Here is a 20,984-nt window from a genome sequence, read left to right as displayed (position 1 = left end):
GAGAAACCCTGTCTTGAAAAAAGAAAGAAAGAAAGACAGACCATAAAAAAATTTTTTAATGTAGATAGATAGATAGATGGATAAAGTGAAACAAAAATCTTTTTAAAGGGAAAAGAGCATGGCGTGGTGCCCTGTCCTGTAATTCTAGCACTTGGTAGACTATGATGAAATTGGCCATGAGTTCAAGGCCTCCCCTTGTGGGCAGGTGAGATCACTGCATCTTCACACCCTGGCAAAGTAGCCATTTTACCCGGAAGAAAAGTTGATGAGGTCTTCCTTGACCCAGACCCCAACTCTGGCGTTCGTAGACCCTTGGTCCTGGGTTTAGAGGCGTAGTCTTCACGCCTGTGGTCTTCATGCGTGTAATCTTCATGCCTGTGGTCTTCATGTCTGTAGTCTTCATGCCTGTGGTCTTCATGCCTGTGGTCTTCATGTCTGTGGTCTTCATGCCTGTGGTCTTCATGCCTGTGGTCTTCATGCCTGTGGTCTTCATGCCTGTGGTCTTCACGCCTGTGGTCTTCATGCCTGTGGTCTTCATGCCTGTGGTCTTCATGCCTGTAGGCTTCATGCCTGTAGGCTTCATGTCTTTGGTGTTCACGCCTGTAATCTTCATGCCTGTGGTCTTCATGCCTGCAGTCTTCATGTCTGTGGTCTTCATGTCTGTGGTCTTCATGCCTGCAGTCTTCATGTCTGTGGTCTTCATGTCTGTAGTCTTCATGCCTGTGGTCTTCATGCCTGTGGTCTTCATGCCTGTAGTCTTCATGTCTGTGGTCTTCATGCCTGTGGTCTTCATGCCTGCAGTCTTCATGCCTGTGGTCTTCATGCCTGTGGTCTTCACGCCTGTAGTCTTCATGCCTGTAGGCTTCATGTCTTTGGTGTTCACGCCTGTAGTCTTCATGCCTGTGGTCTTTATGCCTGTGGTCTTCATGTCTGTGGTCTTCACGCCTGTGGTCTTCACGCCTGTGGTCTTCATGTCTGTGGTCTTCATGCCTGTGGTCTTCATGTCTGTGGTCTTCATGCCTGTGGTCTTCATGTCTGTGGTCTTCATGCCTGTGGTCTTCATGTCTGTGGTCTTCACGCCTGTGGTCTTCATGCCTGTGGTCTTCACGTCTGTGGTCTTCACGCCTGTGGTCTTCACGTCTGTGGTCTTCACGCCTGTGGTCTTCATGCCTGTGATCTTCATGCCTGTGGTCTTCATGCCTGTGGTCTTCACGCCTGTGGTCTTCACGCCTGTAGTCTTCACATCTGTGGTCTTCACGCCTGTGGTCTTCATGCCTGTGGTCTTCATGCCTGTGGTCTTCATGCCTGTAGGCTTCATGCCTGTAGGCTTCATGTCTTTGGTGTTCACACCTGTAATCTTCATGCCTGTGGTCTTCATGCCTGCGGTCTTCATGTCTGTGGTCTTCATGTCTGTGGTCTTCATGCCTGTAGTCTTCATGCCTGTAGGCTTCATGTCTTTGGTGTTCACGCCTGTAATCTTCATGCCTGTGGTCTTCATGCCTGTGGTCTTCATGCCTGCAGTCTTCATGTCTGTGGTCTTCATGTCTGTGGTCTTCATGCCTGTAGTCTTCATGCCTGTAGGCTTCATGTCTTTGGTGTTCACGCCTGCAGTCTTCCCGCCTGTGGTCTTCATGCCTGTGGTGTTCATGCCTGTGGTCTTCACATCTGTGGTCTTCACGCCTGTAGTGTTCACGCCTGTGGTCTTCACGTCTGTGGTCTTCATGCCTGTGGTCTTCATGCCTGTGGTCTTCATGTCTGTAGTCTTCACGTCTGTGGTCTTCCCGTCTGTGGTCTTCATGCCTGTGGTCTTCACGCCTGTGGTCTTCACGCCTGTGGTGTTCATGCTTGTGGTCTTCATGCCTGTGGTGTTCACGCCTGTAGTGTTCACGCCTGTGGTCTTCATGCCTGTAGTCTTCATGTCTGTGGTGTTTATGCCTGTGGTCTTCATGTCTGTAGTCTTCATGCCTGTGGTCTTCATGCCTGTGGTCTTCACGCCTGTGGTCTTCATGTCTGTGGTCTTCACGCCTGTGGTCTTCACGCCTGTGGTCTTCACGCCTGTGGTCTTCACGCCTGTGGTCTTCATGCCTGTGGTCTTCATGTCTGTAGTCTTCACGTCTGTGGTCTTCACGTCTGTGGTCTTCACACCTGTGGTCCTCACGCATGTGGTCCTCACGCCTGTGGTCTTCATGTCTGTGGTCTTCACACCTGTGGTCTTCATGCCTGTAGTCTTCACACCTGTGGTCTTCACACCTGTGGTCTTCACGCCTGTGGTCTTCATGCCTGCAGGTCTCACAGGTGACTTCCCCTTCCTTCTGTCTCATTCTGCTGCACTCTTGGGATTCAGGCCTCACCATCCCTCGCCTGGACCACCATGGCTCCTTCTAACGTCTCCCAGCCTTCAGGGCTCTGCCTCCAATTTCTCCCCCCTTTTAGTTTTATAAAGACACAGCCAAGGTCAAGGGTAAAGTGTGACAGCTTCGTGTGACAGCTGTGACCTTCCACAATTGCTCCGGACTCACTCCCTCCGCACTCCACTCCCGCAATGTCATGCACGCTCCGTACTCCTCTGCCTGCCCACCCCACCTCCCACTCGCAGACACTCCCTGAGTGCTCCCCACCTAGGGAGGCACCAGCCCCACTTCCTCAGTTTGAGTGAATTGACTTTATTCTGAGCTCTTGGCTCTTGCTGTGAATTTGTACCCACACCTACTGCAGCCTGCTTGTTGTCTGGTCCCCTGTCTTGGGAGTCATACAGGAGTAGGGGGAATGGTCAGCCTGTACTCAGGGTGGCTCTCTGCCGTCCCCTCCCTGCTGGTCCTCTTAAGATGCTGAGGTAAACGAGTCAGCTCTCCACTTCCTTTTCGCAGCGTCTATTCGGGTCACCAGTCCGTCCTGATCCCTCCTGTGGAGCTGGAGAACAACGTCTTCCTCTGGCTCGCCACTGTCAACCAGTACAAGATCAGGGACACCTTCTGCTCCTACTCAGTGATGGAGCTCTGCACCAGAGGGCTGGGCAACCAGGTGGAGGTGCTGAAGGTGAGCACAGCCGCCGCAGGCAGGGCTGTGTCCAGCGTGCGTGTCTGTCTGTCCTTAGCCTTCCCTGGCCAGGGCTGAGTGGATAGCTCGTTAGTGGCGGGCCTTAACCTTCCTCGTCCTAACTTAGCACAATCTTTCAAAGCCTAATTTTATTCTTTGTGGAGAGGGAGAGAATCTATTTATATAGTAATATAATTATTATGTATTATAATATATATAATTCCGGGTATGGGAAACTCACCTGGTCAAATCAAAACCCCAGAACCCTGGAAACGCTGCAGAACAGGCCCTCGTTTATGTGTGCGCCCAGTGACCATGTATGAGGAAGGCAAGTGCTGACTCCTCCTGAACAGAGGAATAGACGCCAGGAACTAAAGCAGGCGGCAAGTTAGCTGCCCAGGGCTCTGGGTTTCTGTTTCTTTTTCTCTCCTCCCAGCCTCCCTTCCAAGAAAGGTTTCTGTGTGGAGCCTTGGCTTCCCTGGCCTCCAGCTCACAGAGATCCGCCTGCCTCTGCGTCCAGGAGTGCTGGGATTAGAGGCGTGCACCACCATGCCCAGTTTGGGTTTGTTTTTCTACTATTCCTAGCAAATGAGAGAAATCTGAGGGAAAGTGGGCAAGAACCAATGCATTGCTGAGAAAAGAAAAGCCCGAGAGCTTGGGCTGTAGGCCCCTCCCCCTCCTTTTTGCAGTGGTCATGATGAAGTCCAGGGCGTGGACACTGTAGCCTAGCACCTCCCACCAGCCAGGGGCTCAGACTAAGAAGAAAGAGCAGACCTGCCTGCAGCCGCTCTTCCCAGACGCTTGGGCCGCCTGAGCTGAGCTCTTCTCTGGCCTGAGAAGGCAGCCCTTGGCTTTTCCTTAACAAGAAGGACTCTTCCTAATTATGTCTCGCAGACTCGAGGGATCAACCTGTCCTGCATCCGGACCTGTGTGGTGGTAGCAGAGGAACGGCCCCGCATCGCCCTGCAGCAGTCCTTCTCCAAGCTCTTCAAAGACGTCGGTCTGTCCCCTCGAGCTGTCAGCACCACTTTCGGATCCAGAGTCAACGTGGCGATTTGTTTACAGGTAACACTGGGCCGTTGCAGTCGCTCTTGCTGTGCTGTGCGGGTTCTTTGAGACAGAGTCTCTGCTGCTTCACCTTGAACTCACTGCAGTCCCCCTGCCTGAGTCTCCTGAGAGAGCTAAGAATGGCAAGTGTGGGGTTTTAGGCCTCTTGTTCCGCCTGCTCTAAGTGCTTATGCTCCTCTATAAAAAGGTACTTTGCTGCCCCAGGGTTGGCCCACAGGTCCCGGGTTGCTCAGGAAGCACTCACACTCGAGCACACCAGTAGGTAAGGCTCCTCGTGCAGTATGCTCCAGGAACCTCTGCTCAGTCCAATTTGTTTTTTGTTTGTTTTGTTTTGTTTTTCAAAACAGGCATTCTCTGTAAACCCTTGCTAGTCCTGGACTCACTTTGTAGACCAGGCTGGCCTTGAACTCACAAGATCTGCCTGCCTCTGCCTCCCAAGTGCTGGGAGTAAAGGCGTGCGCCTGGCTCTAATTTGCATTTTATTAATTAATATACAGCCAGCTCGGTGTGGTGGCTCACGCCTTTAATCCCTGTGCTCTGGAGGCAGAGGCAGGCAGATCTTGTGAGTTTGAGGCTAGCCTGCTCTACAAAAAGCAAGTCCAGGACAGCCAAGAATACAAGAAAAACCCTGTCTAGAAAAACAAACTAACAAAAAATTAATATAGAGCCTTATTTTTTTCCTGTCCCCCATGTTTTGCCTTTTAAAAATAAGCCTGCATCTTTTTGGCACTTTGTTCTGGATAGGTCTAGAACAATCTGATTTTATGCTGCTCAGCAACTCATGAGGCAAGAACTGTACCCAGATTGCGAGAACCCCCAAAAAGACCACCAGGACTCGATACCAATGCAGTACACACTTTAATTTTTTTCAACTTGAGCTGGCCACTGACCGGTCACCACCACAGTGGTATCCAGAAAGAGCCTTGAACTCTGAGCTGAGGGTAAATTTATAGGTTCCTATCCCTCCCAGCGCCCCAAAGCAGGGGAGCTCCAACCTGGCAAGCACCTACTGGTTGAGTAACATACAGAGGCCTAGTGTCTAAGGGTGACAGGCTACAGAAAAAGGTTCCAAGACTACCCATGGCTTAGCTTTCTTTGTTCTCTTTGTTCACTATCTTGTCCAGGGAAGTGTCTGGTTTCTTTTTTTTTTTTTTTTTTTTTTTTTAAGATTTATTTATTATTTATACAGTATTCTGCCCACACATGTGCCTGCCCACCACAAGAGGGCACCAGATTTCAGTTACAGGTGGTTGTGAGCCACCATGTGGGTGCTGGGAATTGAACTCCGGACCTTCGGAAGAGCAGATAGTGCTCTTAACCTCTGATCCATCTCTCCAGCCCCAGTGTCTGGTTTCTTATTAACCCTGTCTCTGGTGAGCAAAAAGGAATGTGGCCATAAAACCAGGTTTTTTATCAACTCTGTCTCTGGTGGGACCCTGCTGGTCAGTCACTAGGCAGTGTTATCCCTGGTGGGACCCTGCCGGTCAGTCACTAGGCAGTGTTATCCCTGGTGGACCCTGCTGGTCAGTCACTAGGCAGTGTTATCCCTGGTGGGACCCTGCTGGTCAGTCACTAGGCAGTGTTATCCCTGGTGGACCCTGCTGGTCAGTCACTAGGCAGTGTTATCCCTGGTGGACCCTGCTGGTCAGTCACTAGGCAGTGTTATCCCTGGTGGGACCCTGCTGGTCAGTCACTAGGCAGTGTTATCTCTGGTGGACCCTGCTGGTCAGTCACTAGGCAGTGTTATCCCTGGTGGGACCCTGCTGGTCAGTCACTAGGCAGTGTTATCTCTGGTGGACCCTGCTGGTCAGTCACTAGGCAGTGTTATCCCTGGTGGACCCTGCCGGTCAGTCACTAGGCAGTGTTATCTCTGGTGGGACCCTGCCGGTCAGTCACTAGGCAGTGTTATCCCTGGTGGACCCTGCTGGTCAGTCACTAGGCAGTGTTATCCCTGGTGGACCCTGCTGGTCAGTCACTAGGCAGTGTTAGCTCTGGTGGGACCCTGCCGGTCAGTCACTAGGCAGTGTTATCTCTGGTGGACCCTGCTGGTCAGTCACTAGGCAATGTTATCTCTGGTGGACCCTGCTGGTCAGTCACTAGGCAGTGTTATCCCTGGTGGGGCTCTTTGCAGCTGTGAGCCCAAATTTTACAGATATGTTCCTACCTTTTAACTCTGTTTCTTCAAGGAGCTTTATGACCTGAGATGGGTGCAAAAGCCATCCGTGGTTCCAGCAGCCCACCCAGCTATGCGGCCTTTGGCCATAGTTTCAGTGGCCATCCGGGTGGATTGCTAGGGCACGGTATCATGTTAGCTCAGGAGGGAGTGCAGCCCTGGCTACTCCCTGGATCTGCCTAACTGCTTGTCCTCTCAGAACATGCGTGGATGAGAGTGAATGAACGTGACTAAGACTGTGAGGTCTCCTGTGACCCAGGTCAAGCTGCTTGCAGGAGGTGTCGATACTTTCCTGTGGAGCCCCTTTGTGCCCCTTGCTCTCACCATTCCCTGCTCTGAGCTGTGGGTGGGTGGGACCCTCCCCCCTCCCCCTGTCCCCCTCCCCCTTCCTCTCCCCGCCCCCCTTCCCCAGGCTTGGAGCTGCTTCACTGCTGTAGAGAAAGGCAGGAGGAAGCCAGTGCCGAGCCTGCGCAAGCGGAGCGAGCATGAGCTTTCTGAGGGGCGCTTCGCATCTGTGGAGCAAGGCTGTTCCTTCGGGCTTCACACAAACGTTGCGCTGGTCTGTTGTTTTTCAGGGAACCTCAGGGCCTGATCCCACAACCGTGTACGTAGATCTGAAGTCACTGCGACATGACAGGTATGGTGAGCCCAGAGCCTGGGGCAGCGTCGGCACCGCTGTCCTTTTTCTGTTCGCACCGTGAGGGGTGGTACCAGGAAGGAAAGGACTCACGTGTCTACCATAAATAAATGATAGAGTGTTCGCTTATAGAAAGAAAGTGTAGCTGGGCGGGGTGGCGCACGCCTTTAATCCTAGCACTGGGGGGCAGAGGCAGGTGGATCACTGTGAGTTCATGGCCAGCCTGGTCTACAAAGTGAGTCCAAGACAGCCAAGGACACACAGAGAAACCCTGTCTCGAAAAAACAACAACAAAAAAGCTTAATCTTCCAGTTGCTTCATTGGTATTGATTTGGGGGTTGCTTTCTTCATACAAGGGGTGGGGTATGATTTGAAACCCCAGTTTGTTATATAGCTTAAGCTGGCATAAGACTCACAGTCGTCCTCCTGCCTCTGACTCTGCTAGATTACAGGCATGTGGGAGCATGTTGCATTGTTCATACTAAAATGTAGTTCCTAGCTCTATCAAAATACCTCTGTCGGGCAGGGTGTGACTCCAGCAGAGGCAGGTGGGTCTCTGTGAGTTCCAGGCCAGCCTGGTCCACAGAGCAAGCTTCAGGACAGCCAGAGTTACACAGGGAGACCCTGTCTCCAAAACAAAAGCAAGCATGGAGAGTGTCACTGCTCTACAGTTTAAAAGTAAAGATAGACAAGACAGCACTGTCTGACTCCAGGGTTTGCAGAGCTGAGCGCTTGGTCCCTCAGTGAGCTCTGCTGAGATGTTGAGCACTCTAGGCTGGTGGCATACCGAGGCTACACCTGTGCTGAACTGCTTTTATATTTAGTGTGTGTGCGTGCGCATGTGCCAGAAGACTACCTTGTTACTCAGTTCCTCAGGGACCATCCACCTTGATTTTAGGATTTATTTATTTATTATGTACACAGTGTTCTGCCTGCATGTACACCTGCAGGCCAGAAGAGGGTACCAGATCTCATTATAGATGGTTGTGAGCCACCATGTGGTTGCTGGGAATTGAATCAGGACCTTGGAAGAGCAGCCAGTGCTCTTAACCTCTTGAGCCATCTCTCCAGCTCCCCACCTTGAGTTTTGAGACAGGGTCTTTGTCTCAGACCCGTGGCTTGCTGAGTCTGACAAAAATACTAGCCATGGAGCCCCATGAAGCCCTCTGCCCCTACCTCCCAGCACCACTGGCTTGGCCTCACAGCAGGTGTCTTATACAGCATCCCTGCCCTGGAGAGCCTTGCCCCTCACATCCCCTAAGACCTCCCCATGCCTGGGAACACTTGGTTGTCACAGTAGGAACTACTAGTGAAACCTAGCAAGTGGGTTTGCAGGCATCAAGAGCGGGGAGTGTAGGAAAACCCTGCTCTGGTGCGAACAGAAGAGGCTAGTCAGACACCTTGGGGAGGCAGGTGCAGAGGTGAACTCTGTTTTAGAAAGACTGTATACATTCACTGCTGTTCGTCTGCAGGGTCCGTCTTGTGGAGCGGGGTGCCCCCCAGAGTCTCCTGCTTTCTGAATCTGGAAAGGTACTCTTCTGCTAGCTGCTGGGCAAGTGGGCTGGAGAAAGAAGCCTCAGGCCTGAGGGGGAGCTCAGGAGAGCCTGAGGGGGGAGCTCAGGAGAGCCTGAGGGGGGAGCTCAGGGGAGCCTGAGGGGGGAGCTCAGGGGAGCCTGAGGGGGGAGCTCAGGGGAGCCTGAGGGGGGAGCTCAGGGGAGCCTGAGGGGGGAGCTCAGGGGAGCCTGAGGGGGGAGCTCAGGGGAGCCTGGCGTTTCACTTTAGCAAGTGATTTCAGATGCCTAAAGAGCACATGTGGCCTTGTCTCCATAGTGTTTTAATACCGCAGACATGCCATTCTTTGCTGATGACCTGGCAAAGTCGATGGATAAACAGGACATAAAGAGAGCGAGTTCTGTCTGTGAACACTAAGGTTGAAAGTCAGGTGCAGGCTGTAGGAGAGCTAGCACCCACAGGGTAGCGAAAAGTAGTGTTGCCTATGGAGGAAGCAGCAGCTCCGAGAATTCCTTCACCCCCTTCCCCTCCATCCTCAAGGGCTCCCCATCCCCATTGTCCCCCACCCTGCAGATGTCTCAGGGTCCCGCCTAGGAATGCCAAGGCAGAGAAGAGAGAAAAATGAAAGGACAGCCTGCCTAACCTCCCCTGCGCATGTTACCCACGGTGCCCGTGGGAGCAGGGATGTCATGTCAAGAGGGCAGGCTGGGACTTCAGGGAGCGGCCTCTTTATTCCCTTCTTCCAGGTTGTAGAGACTTAAGCCCTGGGAGTCAGCCTCAGGCTTTAGACAATTAAGCTAAAAGTTAACAGGGCATGAGGCAGGTAGCCAGAATGGCCCGCCCACCTGCCTTTTTGGCTAGAAAGGTCTTTGTGCATACTAGGCAAGTGGCTTCCTGCTGAGCTGCACTCCTGACCCGAGGAACACCTTTGGTGAGCCTTGTGCTCAGCCAGCAGTTTCTTTTCCCTCTGGGAAGATCCTGATGCCGGGGCTCTCACTACTGCAGCCCCCCACTGCCACCTGCGCTGGCTGTGAGTGGGCTCCAGGTGGACAGGGACACACACACACACACACACACACACACACACACACACACACACACATACACACACACACACACCTGTCTCTTTTTTGGGAAGGGTTGAGTTATGTGCCAGAGTCTCACTGTTATGGCCCTGAGCAGAGGCTTCTCATTCTGTGAGGAGATGGCAGTCTGTGTTCTAGTTTGAGAGTGAAACTTACTGGTCCTTGGGTCTCCAAGATGAGGAAGATTGACCAAGAACAGACAAGCACCACAGGGGCCCCTCAAGTGATGGCCACTTCCATCTGCTCCTGCCATTTCTAGTAAGACTTGGAAGACAAGTTCCTAAAAGGCATTAGTTGTTTGCAGGGCGGGGGTTGAAGCCAGATGCAGGTGGTAGGTGGACCTGCAGTAAGGTAAGCACAGCCCACGTGTGAGCTTTGGTGGAACTGTTTGTGTTTTCCCTTTGGTCCTTAGATCTTACCTGGAGTAAAGGTCGTTATTGTTAACCCTGAGACCAAAGGACCCGTTGGAGACTCTCACCTTGGTGAGGTAGGTGGGACTCTGATTCTCACTCTGAAATCAGTCGCCAAGATTTTAAGGTCTCCTACTGTATTCCCCCGCCCCCCAGTGCTGTTTTCTTTGGACAGCTGGCTATGGGAAGGGGCGGAGGAGGAGGCTGAGATAGAATCATGACTGGGTAGAAATGGTCTCGGTGTGTTCATTGCTGCCCCTGGCCCGAAAGCTAACTGGCCACACCCTGCTGCTCCCACCTATGAACGGCTGGGACCAAGGGAGCCACATGGATACGTTGTTCATTCTCCTAAAGTTACAGCCCAGATTTACTGGTTTTGCTCTTTTGCTTAGTATGGAAACCCTCTTAAGGTTCTTTTCCCGTGTCTCCGAGGAATGCTGATGGGTCCATAGCTTACTGGGAGGAATCTTGAAAGTGTGGCTACCCGAGAGCCACCCTGCCACCGCCTCAGTCACTGTTCTGTTGCGGGAAAGAGAGGCAACTACTATATGAGAGACCATTTAATGGGAGCTTGCTGAGACTTCAGAGTTTTATCATAGTGGGGCGTGGCCGCATTCTGGCAGGCACTGCAGCAGTAGCTGAGACCTACATCCTGGGGGCGTGGAGACTCCCTCTGAGTTTGGCTTGCATGGGCTTTTGAAACCTCCAAGCCTTCCTCCATCAAGGCCACACCTCTTAATCCTTCTAATCCTTTTAAATAGTGCCAAGTATTCAAATGTATGAGCCTATGGGCCTGTTCTCATTGAAACCACTTCAGCCAGACAGCAGCCTGTCCAGGCCGGGGCCTCTGCTTCCTTCTCAGCACTGGCTCCTTGTTTTCAGTCAGGATGACACGCGCCTCACAGAAGGACTAGAACCCGCATGTGCAGCGCGCAGACACAGGCTGTTGCTTAAGTTCTCCACAGGTCTTATGGTGGCTGTCCTAGCTTTGTTGTCAGCTGTTGCCCTGCTTATCCACTGTAAACGCAAGTGTCCTTTGCTGGAATCCCAAGAGCCTTGGGCCATGGTTACACCAGAAGTGTGGTAACTGTGCCTTGGTGCTTTGTGGGACTCTGGAAGCTGGTGAGAGTGAACCCAGGGAGGCAGTGCAGTCTAGTGGTTAGGAGATGCTTCTGGTGCCAGCCACCAGGGCAAGGGCTCTTTTCTAGTCCTGCCTCATGGGAGAACTTTTAGACTTGTCTTTCTATCAGTATAGTGAAAATAACAGTGATGTGGCTCTGTGGCCGCCCTATGTGTCAGAACTGATGGAGATCAGGCAGTAAAGTCCAGCAGAGAGCAAATGCTAGGTACATGACAGCTACATGCTATTGTGGCTGTGCTAGTAATATGAAAATGAGATTTTTAAAAAATGCCATTAATCTGTCCTAGGAGACTTGAACTGACACAGTTGACTTTCCTTCTGTAGATCTGGGTGAACAGCCCACACACGGCCAGCGGCTACTACACCATCTATGACAGTGAGACCCTTCAAGCTGATCATTTCAACACCCGCCTGAGCTTTGGGGATGCTGCCCAGACACTCTGGGCCCGGACAGGATATCTCGGGTTCGTCCGCAGGACTGAGCTCACAGCAGCCACTGGAGGTACTGTCCTGCCTGTTCTCTTCCCCGCTGCCTGGTCCACATAGCACTCACTGGCTGGGCACTACAGTCCCTCTCTGAAGTCACTCACTTGAAGTAGCTTTGCCTTCTGAGGACTGTCAGGGGTTAGAGCGACTGGAGATGCTCCTAAGGATGGGTGGACTCCCTGGGCAGAGCAGACTGAGGAGGGCTGACACCGAGAGCTGACTCGTCTCCTGGGACAGCTCTTTGGCTCTTCTGCCCTTGCAACATCATTTTGAGTGCAGGAGGAACAGAAACATTCTGGTTTTGTTTTTGTTTTCTCAAGACAGGGTTTCTCTGTGTAACCTTGGCTGTTCTGGACTCGCTTTGTAGACCAGGCTGGCCTCGAACTCACAGAGATCTACCTGCCTCTGCCTCCCAGTACTGGGATTAAAGGTGTGTACCACTGTGCCCGGCTCAGAAACATTCTCAATCCATGAGGGTGAATTGGTTCTTTTTTGATCTAACTATGTAGCCCTGGCTGGCCAGAGACTCACAGAGAATCACTTGTCTCTGTCTCTAGAGTGTTGGAATTAAAGGTGTGCACCACCATGTTTGGCCTGGGAATTGCTTCTAAAGTGGACCCAAGCCTGCTTTTTGGCAGCGCTCTGTCAGAGGACTCGGTAAAGCTGTCCTCTGCACAGATGCTTATCGCAGCCTCTCTGCCCCCTGCTGCACACTGACTTCCTGACTGGCATTGGCAGCTGCTGCAGAACACTCAGCACTGGCCGTGCTGCCCATGAGGAACTGGTACAGACAACAGCATGCTGTGCTGGGAAGGCCTCAGCCGGACAGCACCACTTCCCTTAGCTGGCAGGGGTGATTTCTCCCTATTTCTTGGGAAAGCTGTTCCAGGAGGTGGAGGCTGCAGGCCCTAGCTAGGCGCCCTGGGTGTGCTTTGTGACTGAGCAGTCACCGCACCTGTCTACTGAACACTTGGAGCTGGTGTCTTCTGTGTCATGGAAGGGATGTGGTGCGCTCAGCGCTGACACATAGGAAAAGGCCACATAACTCAGTTGCTGCTGCGTTTCTGCTGTTGTTGCATCATCGGCTAGAAGTTCTCTTGCCAGCAGTCACTGCAGAACCGCTTTCCTTCTGTGTGCCTGCTGCGCTGAAGCTGGCCACACGCGCTGCAGTCTGTCTTCCCTCACCTCAGCTCTGTGAGGACAGCTAGAAACAGTGGTTCATGACTGCCGCCCCGTGGCCTCAGATGGCCCTTCCTTCCCCTTCCCCAGCCTTATCTAGATAATTCTTGGTCACTTGTCAAGGCTCAGCCATGGTTCAGCATTTCCAGTTCTTTTTAAACCCTTGTCAGGCTCACAGGTGTCCCAACCCCTCAGACCTCGTGCCTGCTCCTGCCTGCGCTTAACTCACTACAGAGAGATCCCTGTGTGCACATCCCACAGCTGCATCGTGGGGTTTTTTTTTGGGGGGGGGGTTGTTTTTGTTTCAAGACAGGGTTTCTCTGTGTAGCCTTGGCTGTCCTGGATCCACTTTGTAGACCAGGCTGGCCTTGAACTCACAGTGATCCACCGGCCTCTGCCTCCCCAGTGGGATTAAAGGCGTGCACCACCACACTCAGCATCCAGCTACATCTTTACAAAACAAATTTTGTTTACTAACTTAACTAGTGTGTGTGTGTTTGTGTGTGTCTGTGTGTGTGTGTTTGCATGTCTGTGCACATGATGGGAGAAGAGAAAGAGAGAGTTTGCAGGGCTGGGTGTTCCTTCCACTGGTGTGTCCTCTTAACCAGCATCTCTGGGCCATCTCACCAGACTCCATCTAGGTCTTCAGAGCCAGACCTGTTTTATTATCTGTGTCTCCCTAGCACTTTACACAGCTCACATAATATAATAATAGTAATAATCACATCATATCATCACCATCATCATCATCATCATCATCATAATAATGGCTACTTTTTCACATATAACAATATACCGTATCAACCACCTTGCAAAACCAGCAGTTAGAGAACTTGCAGCTCGTCTAGAGGACCCAGATTCAGTTCCCAGTACCCACATCAAGAAGTTGACAACCACCTGTAACTCCAGCTCTAGAGAATCTAATATTTTCTTCTGGACCCTGAGGGCACCTACACTCATATGTACACATATGTATACAAGGCATACATGTATACACAATTAAAAAGCAAAAACTTTACCCCCCCCCCCAAAAAAAAGGCATGGGCCTGGGGACAGTTTGCTCAGTGGTTAAAGGTACTGGCTGCTCTTCTAGAGGACCCAGGTGTGATTCCAGCACCCACACAGCAGCTCACAGCTGCAGCGCCACCCTCTAGTCACAGTCATACACACAGGCGATATCCATACACATGAAATAAAAACAGTGTGCATGTTTGTGCATGCCACCACACACATGTGGCGGTCAGAGGACACCTGTGCGGTCAGTTCTTTCCTTCACCTTCCTGTAGGCTCTGAGGACTAAACTTACCTCCTGTGCCATCTTCAGTTTAAACTGCAGAGTACGGCCCTCACAGCGGCCGTTTACCCTTATTTCTGACTCACAGAGCAGTAGCAGGGCTCGGGACCTTACTGAATTTGCTAGAGTCATAGCCAGCTGACTGGTGATGTCAGTCCTGTCTCTTTTTCTAGACAGAGTTTCTCTGTGTAGTACTGGCTGTCCTGGACTCTTGTAGACCAGGATGGCCTTGAACTCACAGAGATCGCCTGCCTCTGCTGGGATTACAGGCATGTACCACCATACCTGGCTCAACCCTGTGCCCTTTCCTGTATGTGGTGAGTATCTGAGCCTGTGCTGCCTCCTTTTTTCAGAACGTCACGACGCCCTGTATGTAGTGGGTGCGCTGGATGAGACACTGGAGCTAAGGGGATTACGATACCATCCGATCGACATAGAGACATCTGTGTCCCGAGTGCACAGGAGCATTGCTGAATGGTAATTTCCCTTATCAGCCTGTTGCTCACCGTAGTGGAGTGTGGTGGAACACTGGAAGTGAGTGAGTGTGTAAGGGCAGGCTTAAAACTAGAGTCAGCAGGTCCCCTGCCTCTGGGGGTCAGTATGATGTGGTAAGAAGGACTGTGACTTAAGATCAAAGGCCACTGAAAGGCTCCCCTTGACCCGCGAGGTGCCCAGTGGTCTTCACCACCGCGCCTGAGGACTGGGGCACCGCTTCCAGAACCCACAAGTACATGTTAGCAAATGCTAAGAAATTACTAACAACAGAGGCTCACCTAACCCTACTTGCTTGTGCTTCCTGGTTACCAAAAGGATCAAATCAGCCTGTGCTTTTTGTCAGTGGAAACAAATGGAAAGGCGAGGGTTACACCTGCTGCGGGGCCTGCCTTTCCCTTTCAGCACTATCCAACCTCATGCCAAGGGGAAGTTCATTCAAATTAAAACTGCGTTTCACCTCCTGGCTTCATTCTGGGCTTTCCTATGTCTGTGTGTGTGAGTGCACGCCACACATACACAGGTGCCCTGGAGAGGACGTCCCCCAGCATAGGTCCTGGAGTGGACGTCCCCCAACATAGGTCCTGGAGTCCTGCAGTGGACATACCCCAGCATAGGTCCTGGAGTCCTGCAGTGGACGTCCCCCAGCATAGGTCCTGGAGTCCTGCAGTGGACGTCCCCCAGCATAGGTCCTGGAGTCCTGCAGTGGACGTCCCCCAGCATAGGTCCTGGAGTCCTGCAGTGGACGTCCCCCAGCATAGGTCCTGGAGTCCTGCAGTGGACGTCCCCCAGCATAGGTCCTGGAGTCCTGCAGTGGACGTCCCCCAGCATAGGTCCTGGAGTCCTGCAGTGGACGTCCCCCAGCATAGGTCCTGGAGTCCTGCAGTGGACATACCCCAGCATAGGTCCTGGAGTCCTGGAGAGGACGTCCCCCAGCATAGGTCCTGGAGTCCTGCAGTGGACGTCCCCCAGCATAGGTCCTGGAGTCCTGCAGTGGACGTCCCCCAGCATAGGTTCTGAAGTCATTGCAACTCGCGTGCTACTAACCACTGAGCCATCTCTCCAGCACCTCCCTCACTCTCGCTTTTTTGTCTGTTTGTTTTGAGACGGGGTCTCTCTCAATAGCCCTGGCTGTTCTGGAACTCACTAATGTAGACAAGGCTAGCCTCAAACTCACAGAGATTCTCCTGCCTCAGCCCCGAGTATTATTCTGGGTTATTAATGATAGAAAGTAATTTGCATACAGCTGCTCACACAGATGGCTGCTGGCTTCTAGCTGACATCCAGGAGGAGGGCGCACAGTGAGGAACAGCGTGACAGAGGGACAGCGCCACACAGGGAAAGGCACTTGCTGCTGAGTCAGACCACCAGTGTAACCCAGAACCACACTGTGCAAGGCAAAAACTGACCCTTCACTGGTCCTCTCACTCCATACGTCATGGCACACATATCCTGGAGAGATGGCTAACCGGTTAAGAGTACTTCCTCTTGGAGAGGACCTAGGTTCTGTTCCCTGCACCCACATGGCAGCTCAGAACCAGCTGGAACTCCAGTTCCAGGATGTGACACATTTCTCTTCTGACCTCCTCAGGCCCTGCATGCACGTGGCACACTTACATACATGCAGGTGGACAGCCGTACTCGTAAAATAAAAGTAATATTTTTAAAGGCTGCATGTTAACTGAGCACCATTGGCATTTCAGTGCCGTGTTCACGTGGACCAACTTGCTGGTGGTGGTTGTGGAACTGTGTGGCTCTGAGCAGGAAGCCCTGGACCTGGTTCCCCTCGTGACCAACGTGGTCCTAGAAGAACATTACCTCATCGTTGGTGTTGTGGTCGTGGTGGACCCGGGGGTCGTCCCCATCAACTCCAGAGGAGAGAAGCAAAGGATGCACCTCCGGGACAGCTTCTTAGCCGACCAGCTGGACCCGATCTATGTGGCTTACAACATGTAGCCAGCCCAGGAGGGGCCACAGGGAAGCCCCGTGGCTAGGTGCAGGCTTTCCCCCGCCATGAAGATAGCTGCAGTACAGCCTTCATCTCGCGCTGTGGGACGCTGCAGCCCCAGAGCCCCAGGAAAGGAGACTTCTGTGGTGGCAATGGACACGTTAACAGTGCTTCAGACCTGAGCTCTGGCGTCCGAGACAGCGCGCTACTAAAGCAGTTACATGCATGTTGCATTTCCCTCATCTGGTATACATGCTGTATTTTTACCTAACATTTTAGACTTTTGTAAGGAGTTTAAGGAATTCACAAGAGGGGAAATCTGAGTCCCAGGCTCCCCACCCTGTACTGTATTTTCCATTTTCCTGTAGTCAGGTGTCCCGTGGGGTTTCTGAACACGAAACCACCAAGCTTGAGTCAGCCATAAGCAAATCAGTTAACTCACATGAGAAAGCTGTGTGTGTCTAATTCTCAGTGTAAACACTCTGACCACGTTTAAATGTGTAGATAGGAGTGCGCATAGCTTAACTAAGGAACTGGGCAATCGCTTGCGTAACTGCACCCGGGCAGCTGAGCTTCCGCTGAAGGCCCAGCAGCGCAGCACCTTCTGTGGGGTGCTGCACAACCGAAGCTGCCTGCGCTTGTTTTAACTTGTGTCCTCAGTTAGCCCGAGCTCCTAAGGGTTCCTGCACCCATTCCTCCGAGCTGAGAAACGTCCTGTCAGTGCTCGAGTAGCTAAGACGCATCCGTTCCTAACACACCGATCGTCTAGCGTGAGTGCAGGAGAGTTGCAGGCTTCTCCTGTTCTGTGTCCACAGTTTACATAGAGCGCTTCCCCTGAAGCTGAGGGCCGCGCTGTGGCCTCAGGCGGCAGGGGCCATGGGACTGTCGGCCACCCACATCCGACAACTAACCAGTTTGGGTGTCCAGAACAGCCAGGCTCCTCTGAAACAGGGACGTGTGCAAGAGACTCTTTTGAAGTGACTGGTGCCAGAGCCACACTCTGGACGGGGCTGTGCTGGACTCCGGCTCAGTTTCCATTCTTTGGGCTGAAACTTCGTGTATTTGAATATAGTTAAATTTTATTATTTTTTTCTTACAGAAATATTTTTAAAAATTAAAGAAAACCTCAAGTGAAAAAGAATTAACCTGTTAAATCAGAGCAGTTCTCTTTGACCTGTTCTGGTCTATTGTGTAAATATTTATTTAGACTATTTTGATAATACATATTATTTACCCCACTGTAACATCCTGTAAACTAGATGTGTTTTTAAGCGATTTGTAAGACTTGTAACTACCCTAAAATAAGGTTTATTAAGCAAACAGCAGACTCTTCCCCAGGCCAGCACCCCAGGTTGTCCTCAGACTCACGACCCAGACACTGTGGCCCTTTCTCCGCAGTCTTCCTCCACTCAAGCCGCAGGGAAGGAAGGGAGACCTGGCTCCCACGTCAGGGCTGTGCCCTCTGCATAGGGCTGGTTTGCGTGTGATGGAGGAGGCCTTGGAGTGCGGGGGAAGGAGTCGCCTCCCAGGCAGCTGCGGCCCTCTAGGCATCAGGAGGCCTTGGAGTGCGGGGAAGGAGTCGCCTCCCAGGCAGCGGCGGCCCTCTAGGCATCACTCATTTATGATGAGTGCTTATTTTGGAAGTCTTAAAATACTTGCTTTGCTTTATTTTTTGAGACAGGGTCTTTCCATACAGCCCAGGCTGGCCCCTCTTCCGGGCTGAGAGGACAGGTGTATGCTGCCGTGTGCAGCTCTTACAGCAGCCAGTGGTACTTGCTAAGCAAAGCAGGGCCTGGGCATGGAACAGTTCCGTGTCAGCAACCTGCAGGTTCTAAGGAAAACACCGCAGACCAAACTGTCTTGACTGGAACTACAAATGCAAATTATTATCTTGGTGTCACCACCTAGGGACACGTTGTCTGCAGTAAATGTACTGTGAGCCACAGCTTACTTAAGGTTTCCTAACAACTGTAATTTGAGCTTTCCTAATAACTGCTTTTTAAAAAGGTCTCATTGTATAGGCCCAGCTGCTTGTAACTTGCTCTGTAGACCAGGCTGGTATCACACTCAGAGATCCTCCTGCCTCTGCCTCCCAAGTGCTGGGACTAAAGGCGTGTGCCACTAAACCCAACTAAACACATCTTTAAAACATTTCTTAAACATGGTGTTGATTTTAATATATTTACCAAAAGTACTATTACTATGATGTAAAATCATTGAGATGTTTTCTGTTTTGTTTTTTTCATTTTGGAAATGCTGTGTATATTAAAGACATTTTAGTTCAGCAGTCACTTCACATCCCCGTGGCCAGATGGGCCAGTGGGCAGTGCGGCCTGTGATCCTGTGAAGCACAGCACTGTATCCCTCTCGCCGGCCGGCTGCCAGCCACTTGGGGCCATTAGCTAGGTCGTCCTTCCCAGGACATCTCTCTTAAAGCAATGCTGGGGTGGAACCCAGGGCCTGTGCTGGGCAAACCCCTACCACTGAGCTCACCCCACGTAGCCCAGGCTGGCCTGGGACCTCTGGTCTTCCTGTCTCTGTCCTGAGTACTGAGGCTGCAGCAGGCACTCACCCCCTTCTGATAATGACTACTTTGTTTCCCTGTGGCTTTGTTTTGGGTCCATCCCTCCAACCAGACTGTACTAGCAGAGGAACACAGGCTGAGCAGTCGTTGCTCCCTCTGCGATGGGGTTTGTGGTGGCCACGGAGATCTAGATGGCATCGTGGCTCTGTCCTTTCCACGGCCAGTGGAGACTTAATGGTTGAACTGACAATGAAGGCACTCCTCAAAATCCATTATTAATAAAACAAAAATGCCTACAGCCCTTCCTTACTACTGAACATGGGGAGGGGGCCCTAGACCAAGAGTAAACCCCTATCTTAATGACAAAAAAGTAAACTTTTCTGTGCGTGCGTGTAGTGAGGTTTTACTGTATGGCCCTTGCTGGCCTCAAACTAGATGCTTTTGCCTCAGCCTTGCAGTGCTGAGACTACAGGGTTATGCAACCAACCACACCTGGCGAGAGATATCTTCTAGTCTTGAAACCCCTGAGCCTTTGGCCCTCGGGAAAACAACTGAGGTGGAGCAGGGAGATAGTCCAACTGCACATGCCACCCTGAGCCCTCAGAATGCCACACACACACACACACACACACACACACACACACACACACACACACACACACACACACGCCCGGCTCTCCCCAGAACCAAGGCTTTCAGCATGTGGTTGTGTGTCCTGTCTCCTCACGTTAGTTCGGCCCTAGGCATCACTCGCTCCCTGCTCTACTGGAGTCTCCAGGGCCCAAGGCCTTAGGCTCCTGCTAAGGTCTCTGCCCCAGGCATGGTGCTCAATATCTTGGCCAAATGAGTTACTTTCCTTGACTATCCAAGAACTTTAAAGCAATGAAGAGTCATCACCTTACCCTGGAACTCCAGCCTAGCCTGCCTTAGTGTTATCTGTGCCATCTGCTCTGCTGTGAAACCAGGATGCTTGGAGCCAGGGGCTGCAGCCCTCCGCCCGCATAGTGGCCCCTGCTTTACCACGCAACAGCCCTGATTTAGTGTGCAGATGGGCCCTGAGCTTCAGCCCGAGGAAGAGACTGCAAAGACACATCAAGTTTTTTAGTCCTAAATGCTGTTTTGTTTACTTTCTGTCAAAATGGTATCTATCCCTGTCAAATTCAAGCTATAGTACTGTGTAATTATGTATAAAGGGTTTTTTATTTATTTGAAGTTAGATTAGATATACATTTTTAAATTTAACATCTGGCTGGACAGTGTTCTATTAACTCATTGAATGTGTTTCCTTTGTCTTGTGTTAATAAATATTGATGCTTGATTGTGTTTAATCCTTCACACGTTGGGTGTGGTGCGCGCGCACACGCGCGTTTGTGTGTGTGTGTGTGTTTGTGTGTGGTGTTGGGATTGGACCCCAGGCCTCTTTCAAGCTAAACATTCCCTATAGCCCCAGCGATTCCCTGTTTCGGGGAAGGTGACTGCAGTGGTCTGAGAGCTCCAGAGCCAGTGCAACTAAAGGGGGCTAGGCCAAGGGACACTTTGCAAACCAGGAAGGCAGTTGTCCCAAGTTTTCTTTTTTTAAGCTTGGGATCTTTTCTCAGCACTCGAAAGGCAGAGGCAGATGGATGACTCTGAGTTCGAGGCCAGCCTGGTCTACAAAGATAGTCCAGGTCAGCTAAAGCTACACAGAGAAACCCTGTGGGGGGGGGGGGAAGATTTGCTATTTTTATCTTTATTTGTATAAGTGTTTTCCCTGAATGTATGTGCATTGCATGCATGCCTGAGGAAGCCAGAAGACACTGAATCCCATGGAACTGAGTTAAAGATGATTGTGAGCCACCATATGGGTGCCAGGAACCAAACCTGAGCCCTCTGCAGGAGAGCAGCAAGTGTTCTTAACTGCCGAGCTGCCTCCAGCCCCTGGTTTTGTTTTGAGTATTTCACTTGGATTTTTTCTGTTGGGAGTGAGGGGAACTTAGCTGTGTGACTGTCAAAGGACAAC

The 20,984-nt window shown here is 51.6% G+C and overlaps 1 protein-coding gene across 2 annotated transcripts in view; it reads left to right on the top strand.

Moving 5' to 3' along the window:
* DIP2B (disco interacting protein 2 homolog B) overlaps positions 1–20,303 on the top strand; it is a 182,019-nt gene extending 161,716 nt beyond the window's left edge. For both annotated transcript variants that reach the window (XM_084751454.1, XM_084751453.1), the window contains 9 exons: positions 2,868–3,036; positions 3,931–4,101; positions 6,853–6,914; positions 8,387–8,444; positions 9,924–9,998; positions 11,387–11,564; positions 14,375–14,498; positions 16,217–17,978; positions 18,038–20,303. In XM_084751454.1, the coding sequence (XP_084607580.1) occupies positions 2,868–3,036; positions 3,931–4,101; positions 6,853–6,914; positions 8,387–8,444; positions 9,924–9,998; positions 11,387–11,564; positions 14,375–14,498; positions 16,217–16,469 (1,090 nt within the window). In that variant the 3' untranslated portion in view covers positions 16,470–17,978; positions 18,038–20,303. The remainder of the gene's footprint in view (positions 1–2,867; positions 3,037–3,930; positions 4,102–6,852; positions 6,915–8,386; positions 8,445–9,923; positions 9,999–11,386; positions 11,565–14,374; positions 14,499–16,216; positions 17,979–18,037) is intronic.
* Positions 20,304–20,984: the final 681 nt, after the last annotated feature.

This window comes from Acomys minous (genome assembly GCF_964271855.1).
Source record: "Acomys minous genome assembly, chromosome: 12".
NCBI classification, from domain to species: Eukaryota; Metazoa; Chordata; class Mammalia; order Rodentia; family Muridae; genus Acomys; species Acomys minous.
Note: the sequence above shows the minus strand (reverse complement) of the source record. Positions and strands in the feature narration are given on the sequence as shown.